Source organism: Stegodyphus dumicola, chromosome 6 (assembly GCF_044657685.1).
Source record: "Stegodyphus dumicola isolate Sdum_Otavi_A_Nest chromosome 6, ASM4465768v1".
NCBI classification, from domain to species: Eukaryota; Metazoa; Arthropoda; class Arachnida; order Araneae; family Eresidae; genus Stegodyphus; species Stegodyphus dumicola.
The window spans coordinates 122,024,049-122,036,271 of record NC_140773.1 but is presented as its reverse complement, the minus strand read 5'-3'; the positions used below and the strand labels follow the sequence as shown (position 1 = coordinate 122,036,271).

General features: G+C 32.7%; 1 protein-coding gene across 2 annotated transcripts in view; it reads left to right on the top strand.

Annotated features, from left to right (window-relative positions):
• Nucleotides 1–1,480: 1,480 nt before the first annotated feature.
• LOC118190561 (arylsulfatase B-like) overlaps nucleotides 1,481–12,223 on the top strand; it is a 51,392-nt gene continuing 40,649 nt past the window's right edge. Inside the window, exons 1-3 of one of the 2 annotated variants that reach the window (XM_035361298.2) lie at nucleotides 1,481–1,618; nucleotides 7,762–7,925; nucleotides 10,134–10,293. In XM_035361298.2, coding sequence (XP_035217189.1) covers nucleotides 7,815–7,925; nucleotides 10,134–10,293 — 271 coding nt within the window. In that variant the 5' untranslated portion in view covers nucleotides 1,481–1,618; nucleotides 7,762–7,814. Of the gene's footprint in view, nucleotides 1,619–4,254; nucleotides 4,476–7,761; nucleotides 7,926–10,133; nucleotides 10,294–12,223 lie in introns of those variants that run through there. The other variant, XM_035361297.2, reaches the window with a different exon arrangement.

Here is a 12,223-nt window from a genome sequence, read left to right as displayed (position 1 = left end):
AGAGTATTTAAATGGGTGAAACGAGAAAGTTAGTCAGAGCGTGATTTCGCTAGCTTGCTGTCTTTTCTGCTGTTATTCTGAGTTGCTGATAAGCCTTCTGGTGGGCCCACCAGCGGCCGAGCGGTAAAGTCGCTGAACACTGGTAGTTCGGTCCGAGGTTCGAATCCCGCGAACGGGCTGGCTGCATGGGTGTTTTCGTGGTTTTTCCCATGTGTACCGTGTATACGAGCCAGTTTCCCTTAGAAAGTCCTCCACGAAGGCATCCCTGCTCTTAGGTAGATAGCCCTAGTGTGCTTTGCCATAATTAAACACACCACAAAAATTAAATACACGACACCACAAATGCCTTCTGATCGTTTAGTTAAAATCTATCGCCTGTGTTAGTTGCTGAGTCAGCCTGAAAGTCTTATGTAGTCTAGCACTACTCTTTGCCATTTAAATTTATTGTTAAGTTATTCTGAAATTCCCACCGCAAGTAGTCGGTAGTACGTGCATTTTTGAGTTTGATGAATAATAAAGGGTTTGTTTTACCCTTCTTCTGCACTCGTATTATTCGCGCCTGTTCGAAAAATATCCAGGTTTCTTAGTAAAATCGCACTAACTTTATGATAGAAGGTTAGATCTCTCAAGGAAGGACAAAATGATAAAATGTTTTATAAGCATAATTAAAGCTTTGATTGCCTTTTAGATAGTTAATAGCTAATTTATTATTATAAATTATTTAAATTTTACAGTACTAGAGTTCCTATTCTCCCGCCAAATGTTTTTTAGATTTATGCTAGAAAATGCAAGGTAGATTTTTATCTCTACCAGACTAATAAATATATGTTCCTACCTTTCTCCCCGTTTTGCATTTCAATGTACTGTCAGAATTCTGTCAAAGTCTCAGATTTCAATTCCACATATCTCCATCAGCGCTAATTTATAAAATACGTGTTACTTGCAACGAAATAATTATTTACAGCATACTAATCACGTAAACGTGTTCCATCCCTCTTCTCTCTAAGTGAAGGGAAATGCTCATTGAATGAAAGACTATCTTTCGGCTTCTTCAGTCTCCAAGACTTCTGAGATTTAACATAGAATGATCCACAGAAAGCGTTGATATCATGTTTAAATATAACATCACCAGGAAACCATACTTTGATTTCAAATATTTACATTTATTTAATTTTTTTCAGAATATTGAATTTAAAATTATTTATTTCGAGCTAATTAACAAGAAATGATATCTTTTGCAGTTCGAGAAATAATATCTTTTTGCAGAAAATGAAACGAAATGGAAGAAAACTAACTATCATTCTAAGAATATCTGTTATTCTTTTTCAGCTTACATTTTGTTCTCTGTGTTTGTGTTTTTATCTGCAAAAAATAATGTAGTCATAGAAATTAATGACGAAGGAATTTTAGATTCTGTAAACTAATGACAAAGCAGCATCTGAATGTATATGAACAAAAGAGAATTTCTTAAGACGAATTCTTTAACTGAGATTCGATTGCGACGTCCAAGATGAAAGTAACTTGCTATGTTTTCCGTTTGCCATTTTTCATGTTTGATTTCGTTATGTAAACAAATCCTCACTGAGATTTTATGCAAGCAACTACGCAACAGAGTAAAGTAAGTTCAATAATGTTTTGTAAAAGTGCAGTTAAGCGAACTAAATCGCAATTTTTGTCACATCTGGTATAGTTAATAGGATATCAGTGTAGAAGGAAAGATGAATCTCATTGCCAAGTGAAATTTGGATCAAAAGCGACTTTATAGAGTTTTCGAATATTGCTTTTCATCAACGTATATTAAAAACATCAAATATTAAGAACATTCACATATTTTGACAATTTTCACATATTTTGACAATTCACTAAATAGTTAACATATTAGACACTGAAATGGTTGTAATATTCTTTTATTAAATTTTAGAATAATGATTTTTAGAAAAGTGTTAATATTAGGTTGAAATGCATTAAACACACTCAGATACACATTTAAAAATCATGCAGAGCTAAAATATCAAAACATATTCTAATAAGAATAAAACTACTCCTAGAAGACACTTCTTTCCTTCTACTCCTAGAAGATGCTTTACTTCCTCAAGCAGATTCCTTGCTTAAGTCTGAGTTTTGTTTTAAATCAAATCATTATTTAACCTCAGAGCTTACGGAAGAACGAAAAGAACTCATTTCTAAGTTAAACTCTGTGAACATTACATTTCCTCCCCCCCTATTCATGTATTTGTTCAAGATAAAATTGCATTCTCTTTCTTCTGTCTGAGAATTTGTAAGTTTATTTTATTTTGTGTTGTGTTGTTGTATTTATTTGCTTTTTACTAAAACTCTGTAAGCCTTGTGTAATAACTATATGTGGTGTACAAGGAATTTAAATATTCAATAATAATATTAAAAAAAACCCTCTTGCTGACGGGAAAGACAGATACGATAATTCTTTCGCAAAATATAAGAAATACACACGATATAACTTTTATGAAACAAATTTTTTGAAATACTAAAAGCATAATTAGCAAACTAAAATATAAATTCCAGATCAATTAAAGATTAACGTACATTCATCGAAATATTCTTACAATTTGTAATTTGTAGAATGATCTGAGTTCAGGGAGGCGTATTTACATTTCTAAAAAGATAATAAATAAAGTAAAAAATCTGAAAGTTTTCGGATTTTAGCAAGTAGCCCAAAGGGTCTGTTAAAGTTTTCTACGCTTTCGCTGAACTTGCAGTCTACTAGCCTGCTGTTGCACTCACTCCTACTAAACCATTTTTTTTTAGTTTTATTATTAAGCATCGTGTTTTTCGCAGTTACGGAATTTAAAGTTCAACAACAAAATCACAACATTTTAAAAGCCTGCATAGCAGAATATGTTTAGAATTGCCGATGCAGTGATAATTGTTGGCTTACACTTTTTTTCAGTTTTTTTAGTTCGTCATATTCAGTTCAGTTTTCTTAGTTAGATGTCTTGCAAAACATTTTTTGTGTCCTTTTGTTTATTAACAGCTTGTGTGTTAACTTAATTTATTAAACATCACTTTCTTTGCACTTAGGCCACATAAAGTTCAATTCAACAGCAAAATTACAAAATATTTAAAAACAGCATTTCTTTAGAATTTACGATAGATAATCTTGCACGCTGGAGATAAAAATGTTTTATTCCATTGTTTGCTTTAAAGTCGTTGAGTTTGTTGATAAAAATTCATTAAAGTTTTGCAAAATATGAAATAAATAAAAATATATATAACGTCATTCTGTGAATATACTGAATATTTTTAATTAGATAGATCATGAGGTAAATGCACTTTTACTATTTAAATCAATCCTATTTAAAAGTAAGAGAAGAATATTTTTAAGAACTGCAAATTTCTATTGCTTTAAAATAGTATAGTTTGTTAATCTACAATAGACAAATTCAATTTGAATGATAAATATCTTACATTTTGCCCTATGGCAACAAACTCGAATGGGAAAGAGAAACAACGCATTTATAGTGATTCCACGCAAAATCTCATTTCGAAAATAATAAACCTTTTCGGCTAAAATATATATTTTTACAGTATTATATATTTTATATATATTACAGGGGGAAAATAAAAAATAAAAAATATGCAAGGGCTCGGAATTTAATTGTCGATCAAAGGGATTCTTTTAAATTTTAGTATGGTTTATTAGCATAGATTACCGTTGGAGATTGCCTAGGCAGAATATAGCGAACCTTTTATGGGATATTAGATGTATATGCATTTAGACTAGCATGGAAATGAAATTTATCGTCTGTGTATTTGAAAAATGAAAAAATATGTAACGTAATTCTGTAAAAATATTTAATGTCCTTAATATTTGATGTTTTTAATATTGAATTAATTGCATTTTCATTTAAATTAATCAGATTAAAAAGTAATATTCTTAAGAACCACATCTGTTGCTTTTAAATAGCTTAATTTGTTAATTAACTTCATGCAAATTAATTTGAAAGATGAATATCTTATATTTTGCGGAATGGGAACAGTCTCGAATGATACAGAATTGGATTTCCAGGTTTGGAATGTCTCTTCAGGTACATTTCTTTCAAGAAAGAAATTTTATCTCGGATATCGGCTGTAATTAAAGAACCATGTAAACTACTCCGCACAGATAAAACCCAAACTTCCGTCTCCGCGACCTCCGTCTACTTTGTTATCTGTTGTTTGCTTGCCCTTCGCGTGCGCCTTCATTGCTTGAGGAATGCATTCAGTATCTTCAGGCATGGTTTGAAGTGATGCACACTTTTTCAAGTTAGCGAGTCAACTAGGCGGCGGAAAAGAAGAAGACCTGATACGACACGAGTGTTCTAGAACATCAGTTCAGCGTAGGTGACAAGGTGGAGTTATAGAACCCAATTGGACAGAAAGGACTTTCAAACTACAGTTTCTTTGGGATGGTCCTTACACATTCCTAAACAGGCTGAAAAACGTCGTAATTAGTGTCCGTAAGTCCTCTAAGCTTTAAGTCTTTCATTACGACAGGCTATCTCTTTACACATAGTACGTATAGTATGTTGTCCCCATAGTGTACTCGTATACAATGCAAATAGTATACTAAGGCGATGGTCTTTATGTGTATATAAATTTGTAAATTCATGCATTTATTCATTGATTTAATATTTTATTATTTGTGTGTTATTTATTGAAATTTTTATTTAAGTATTGCATTTAGTATTCACTTATTGATTTTCTTTAGTTAAAAGTATGTCTTCCTGTCCAGAGATTGCACTATTTGTGACGTGCAGTCCTCTGGAAGGGGATAATGTTACGAATTTTATAAATAATTTTAGGGAGATTGTACTCGTATTTAAAATATAGTATCTCTTGTATAAGTACGGTAGAGTCCGGCAAACTTGTCAACATTTTAGGAACTTTTTAAGATATCTCTAGGCCAAACAGAGCAAATACTACATACAGTTCATATAAGTATTATTTATGTGTACGTCTTTTCTGTTCTGTTCAAAGATTTCAGTGTTCTTTTTCTGTAATTTTTGGCGTTTTCGTACTGTGTCATTAATACTTGGAATTGCTGAAAAAATTGCAAGATATGTTGTAATACTTGGCAACGCTGTTTGCTTCTTTCGATAATACGAAGAAGTCAGATAGCAGCTGGTTACTGGATCACATTCCTTTCTATTGTTACGAAATGTTAGGAGATTGGTTTGAAGTTTTGTGACTGCATCGTATTGCAAACTAAACTCACACCAGTTCATTGTGCGAATCGTTCCTCAGTTCACATCTAGGCGTAAACCTCAATCACATTATGTTTCGGTTACGCGGAACTTGACATCGAATGGGACAATTCTCAGAACCAGCACAATTCCAGAAAACCCATGTAGCTGGGTTACAATTTTCACTTACTACAAAGACTTGAATGCCAAACACTAATCGATTATAGCTTAGACTGGGATCACGTGATGCTTCAGTCTGATTGGTTTCAAAATTTCGTCTGATTGGTTGTCTCTACCCGGAACAGAGGTTTAGCCGAGGCATTTTCAGTGAGGTTTGAAAATATCTCGTGTAGCCGGAATATCGTTTCCGTAGCTAGGCGGAACTTCGCTTCAGGGGGGGCTTTTTTTTCTAGAACTTCTACCGTTTAAATCAGTGCTAACGGAATCTCGTTTCTCAGAAAAGTCCCATCTAGCAGGGACTGTAGCAAAGTGTGATAACTTCTTAAGTGTCAACATATTTTTGGGATTTTTCAATATTCTGTGAAGTAAAATGCCGTTCGAAAAAACAAACTAACGTGACAATGGAAATGAAACTAGATGCCTTAAAGAGACTGGGCAAAGAAGAAAGTGTAAACAAAATTACCATGGATTTAGGTTTTGGACGCACTACTTTGATAGGTTGAAAAAAAAAGAAGTCCGAAATCGAGTCTTGATGTGTGAAAAGAGCGTGTACGGATAGTTTAGAGGAAGGAAAAAGTATTGAAAGGTGGTGAATACGAGAAAGGTAAGTGAGGCGCTTTGTTTGTGATTCAGGCAGCAAAGAGAACAGGGAGCATCCATTTCAGTATCAATTTTACAACAGAAAGCCCTAAAATTTTATGATGAATTTCAAGAAGGAGAGCCTGGATTCACTGTTAGTGCTGGCTGGCTCGCCAGATGGAAAAAGCGTACGGCATCTGGCAGGTAGACATTTGTGGGAGAAAAGCTATCTGATAACTTCAAAAAATGCTGCAACATTCAAGAATAATTTCCACAAACTAATTGAAAAGGAGGGTATATCTGGAGATCAAATTTATAACTGTGATGAGACCAGTCTGAATTTTTGAATGCTACCTTCAAAAACGCTAGCATTCAGGGAATAAAAATCGGCACCTGGCTACAAAAGAAGCAAGAAGACAGTCACAAGCTTGGCATTCAGCAACGCAACAGGCCGCCATAAGCTCACTCTAGCGCTTATAGGCAAATCAAAAATCCCGGGGCATTTAGAAACGTAAAAACGTATACTAATTTGACCGAAATCAACTATGATCTTGCTGTTTGGTACTGGAATCAGTCAAACACATGGATGAATGGAGAAATATTTAATGCATGGTTTCATCAGCAGCTCGTTCCATCGATGGAACGATGGAAGTTTTCAAAATAAAAAAAAATCTACCAAGGAAGCGATTCTCATTCTAGACAATGCCTCATCCCATCCTGATGCAAGACAGCTTCGAGACGAAGATAAAAGAGGCATGCTTCTCCCTCCTGACGTAAAGTTAGTGTGTCAGCCGATGGACCAGGGCGTTTTGGAGGCATTGAAGAAAAAATACAGACGTAAACTTCTTTCATTTCTTGTCCTACCCATTAAGAAAGGGTGTGATATGATCGCGAAACTGAAGAAAATAGATATTTTGGATATTGTTGGATGGATAGCTCCTTTGGGGTGAAATCGAGCAAATAAGCCTCTTTCGTTCCTGGAGAAAGTTGGTGGACTGTTCAGAAAACGAATTTCACAAAATCAGAGAAGTGACAGAAAATTGTGAAACAGTTGATTTATTTAAGAAAATTCCAGGCTGGGAAAAAGTTACTCATGGTGATTGAAGAATGGATGGGACAAGATGAAAATTGTGAAAATGAAGATGAATAAGAAAACGAAGAGATTGAAGACAACGGAAAAGCCAAAATGATAACCCATAGTGAAGGGCTAAAGAAATGCTTCGTTACATGGAGGAGAAAGGTGCATCTGGGTTGGATATTTTGTTCCTCCTGTTTTTGCCTGAAGTGCAAAAATTATTATGCATTGCCATTTCTATTAAGAGACGGAAATGTTTCTTCTTGAACATGATTATCATATATGATGGAAAAAGAACGTGTACAAAAATTCTTTTGCAAACAATTCCATTTGCATTTTATTTTATGGCGAAAATCAAAATTCGGCCTTTTAGAATTTTATGAAAAATAAGTCATATTTTATTTGAAGTCATGTTTTATTTGAAGATAAATAAGAAATTGAATGGTTCAGGTCCATATTAAGTAAAAGTGCCAAGCAGCTTTAATGATTTATAATTTAAGCACAACAAAAAAATTATAAATTAGAAAATTTAGAATTCGCGTTAATGTTAGTGAAATAATTATTCGACTACTTTGTTTTTTTCTATTAATAATTTTTCACTTCTTATGTCATACACCGAAAATTTAAAAAAGTGTACATAAAACTACTTGAAATTATTAGTTTTTAATTAAGAATATTGTGAAACTATCTTTATAAGGGTTTTAATGTCATATATTATTCTTTTAGACTTTTAAGGAAGAGGTGTGCTTCGAACAAAGTTCATAAATTTGAACAAAAATATGAAATACATAATTGGAGTCTCTATATTGTTCTTACGTATCGTGTACTTGACTGCCGTCAGGGAGAATTTCCAACCTCCGAATATTGTTATTATTTATGCTGATGATTTGGTAAGTTTTATCTTAAAATAAAATTTACACTTATTCAAAATACGTTACGTAACGCTTGTAAATTAATCTCTAAACTTGATCTGAAAAAATTCCTTATGTATATTTAAGATTGGAATGAATATTGTTGTTTTCAAGCAGCGAATAAATTTGCTGTCCTGGAATCCTAGTAGATTATTTCTAGACGTGTTGCCTTGTTAACCTTCACAGCTAATTTAGAGTGATAGGGGTGACATCCCTTGAATAGGAAGCACTGAATTCACGTCTGCATGTAATTTAAACAGGTTTGAAATTTATTTAAAAGTCAAAGGAGAAATATTTTTAAAATTAATGAGTAATCAGAAAAACGAAATCGAATAATTTTTTCTTATGAACATGCTAGTAAATGAAAAAAAAAAATACTAAAAAACTGCAATTTAAGAACACCTTCGCATTGGATCATGATATCCGTAGATGTGCAGAGCAATTTAACAGAAAAATAAACATAAAATTTAGAATAAAGAAAGAAAGAAATATTATAACACTCCGAAATAGCACTCCGAAATTCTAAATAAAACAAAAAATATTATTTGAATATTATCCAATCAATATTTTATTTTATTTCCAAATTTAAGTCAATATTTTTCATTATTTATCACTTGAAAATAAAAAAAATTCTTTATTGTTTTCTATTATATTAATTAGATAGTCTGAAAAGATTTCATCCGTTATTTCATATGCCTGAAAGAAATCTTCAAAGTGCCTACACGCGATGCAATTAAATGCCCAAATATTTGCTCATTTTTATAATCATATATCTTCTACAAAGCCTAAAATGATGTTACAGTTATGATATTCACATATACAGTGTACTCGAGTGTACACTGTATATGCGAATATAATAGTCACGGATATCAACGCGGTGAGGGTCAACAGTGCGGGCCATGGATCATATATTATGCAGAATAGGGCGAGTCACGTATATCAACTTTAATGCATATTGTATTTATTTATTTCTTTAAGAAATGAGTAATTTTACTTAGACTTACTTACTACTTACTTATTTTACATTGTTTTTGAGAACGTTTAAATGTTTGTCGAATTTCATTGCCGTATCTTTCGAAATGTTACTGTTTTACGATTGTATTTGAATACTCTTTTGTCGAGATCGATTCTATAGCTTTATTGTCTCGTGATATTCAAATCTTTTAATTAATATAAATTTTAGCTTTAATATTAAAACAACTTCCTTGCGTTTAGTACTTGCAGCATGTTCTTTATTCATTTTTAGTTCTGAAATTTTTGAAAGAATAAGAAGAAAATGTGCACGAAACAATAAAATTCTCAGTGAACAACCGAAACGATGTAACTAATTCCATGAGCTAATTGTTGAACCGAAACCTACACACACAATTAGGTGGTTTCTAGAGTACGCCTATGTTTGTTTTTTACACACTCTCTCGCACATAGCGTTGAGTGTGCCTGTATGCGATGCGCAAACCGGATAGTCCTCAGCCTGATTATCGAAAGTACGTTATATTTGTTTTGAAAACACGTATGTAATGGCTATGTAGTATTACAGTATAAACATGTATTTATATTTTCATGTTGGGATTTCAGATGTCCTTGTCTGACAAAACTAGAGATACCATATTTTGTAAATTTTCCACATTCCGCTAAATCTGGGAAAATGCTTTAGCATCCATTTGCTATTTTTGCTGTAGTAAATTATTTGCTAAGTTATTTTACTCACAGAAATTTAGGCACAGTTGTTATGCGTTATGCTTACAACTTGTTAATATTTACATCCTACCAAATAGAGTGGAATCACAAAAAGCGACTGATCCGAGACACGTATGACAATCGGAAAACTCCCTCATGGTTAATCCGAAATTTTTCAGTGCTTGAAATCGGGATATGTAACAAGGATATGTAACATATGTAAAGACTTTTCGCAATATTAAACATTTCGAGATTTCATTGTCTTAATATAATGACATGCATATTGACGGTTATTCCAGATCGACAGCTTAGTCGGGAGTAAGTTGAGCCGGGAGTAAGTTTCTTTGAATTAATTTAATCGACCATTCCTACTTACAGATCGATGAAATATTATTAAACCGTCTATAACCAGTCTTAGGATTAACCACTATTTGTATTGAACTTATTTGTAGGTGAGGGAGCACAGCATTATTTTCAGTAAAGGTAATTTTTTTTTAAATTTTTCCACAGGGCTGGAATGATGTCAGTTTTCATGGATCACCGCAAATAAAAACCCCGAATTTGGATGCTTTAGCAGCATCAGGAATTATACTCAACGCTTACTATGGAGAATACATGTGCACGCCATCAAGAGCAGCACTAATGACTGGAAAATATCCTATGCGATTAGGTGAGGAAACATATTTGTATGTTTTTTCTGCAAAAGTTGTAGCTGCGATTGGATGCTTTATAGTTGAAAGTGCCATTGCTCTATCCCTGCCGATCTATTTACTTCGTCACGAAAGACGGATTGTGGAAGTAAGAGGTGGTATTCTTCCTCAACTGGCTGTCATAAAACCATTTGTGATAACTAATGTTCTAATTAACGAAACATATGATTAAGAATGTTTAAGTCAATTTTATCAACATTCTCATTTCCCTTTCTTTATTACTTCTTTCTAAATAGAGATTCCAATGGAGAATCACTTTGGAAAAGCAGTTCTGCCAGTCCATAACTGGAGAGCTATTATACCTAACACAAACTCTTCAGGCACCTTATAACCCGGCATTTCATATTTACAAGCAGAATGTGGCTAATGTCATCAAAAGCATATTTTCATTTCTGAATTGTTCATGATTCCAGAAGAAATTAGACAGTGGTGTTTTAAAATCATGCAGTTCCGGAAGAAGTTATTTACATCTATCTATCTTAGACCATTAGATGACATAACATCCTGCCATGCTTTACTGAATAACAGTATACGTTTTTGCCTTCCAAACGATTAAAATATACCAGTAATATTGCAGCACATGTCTATGTTCACCATCGTTTCAAAGGTTTATAGCGCTTCAAAAAATATACAGCAATCGGTAGCAACTTCTTCAGGAGACATTGTATATCTTCAAAGACCCACATAGTCTCAATACTCCAGAATTATCATTGCACAATCGTTGAAGAAAACGTTGTATGTTAAGAAAACGTTGTATGTTAAGAAAACGTGAAAAAGGGATTATTGTTGCAAATTGACGACATCCGTGATACTTAACTCTGTCACACATTCGAAGCTATCGAGTATCAGGTTGTCAGGTGCTAGCAGGGAGCAGAAGTCACATCTCAGCAATTGTAATATGCCAATTTGGATATCTCTCAAAGCATGTACTACATAATTATTTTTGTCTATAGCTACATTACGGCTGTAGTAATCAAAACTCAAAACTTTATGGAATTAAACCCTTATAGAATTGACTACGAGTACCCTGAAATTTGTTCATGCTTAATCAGTTTTCTCGTTTATCTCACTTCTGTGTCAATAACTAATTATAAGTGCATTGGGAAAATATCATGCGCATATATTCTGCCATCTTCCTAATTTTAGCAATAGTATGTGGTAAATATAGACTTTTATTCTAGTTAAGATATCTCCAATTGGAGTATAATAAATAAACAGAAGTACGATTTAGGACCAGTTTAAAATTACTTCTTAAGTTTAGTAAGTAATGATTAGCTAGTAATTTCCTGTATAAGCCTTGTTAATTTATTTCGCTTAAACGATATGAATTTTTATAAGGTGCCTGAATTAAATAAGTGTTTTTATATTGTAGCATTAATTCTATTAAATCTATATTTGTTCTTATTTTTTTATTTAGTTTAAAACATTTTAGATACTTCGTATTATGAATATTTATCCTGAATTTGGTTTCAGACCTAATTTATTAGTATCATTAGTGTTAATTTAAAAGATAATCTTGCAGCTGACATCAAATTGTTTCTCACTGTAAATAATAGTCTCCTGATCAGAAGAAAGACATGAATATAAAAAGTAAGCTATGTATACAGAATAAATTATTAAATTTCGAATGTTTATAAACTTCCCATTCGAAAACTTTGCTCATGTGTTCTAACACAAATAATTTTTCATCATCAGTTTTTACACTTTATATTTTTTAAACGAAAGCAAGCAGATAAATGTATGGCCTGCTATATAAATGCTCGCATTTATCACTTTATTTTAGATGAAAAAATACTTAAGCAGGGCTTTATTGGCTAATGAATAAAATTAAGAATTACACTGAATTTTATTAACTGAGATTATTTTATTGGCTGGTAGCAAGGAATTTTA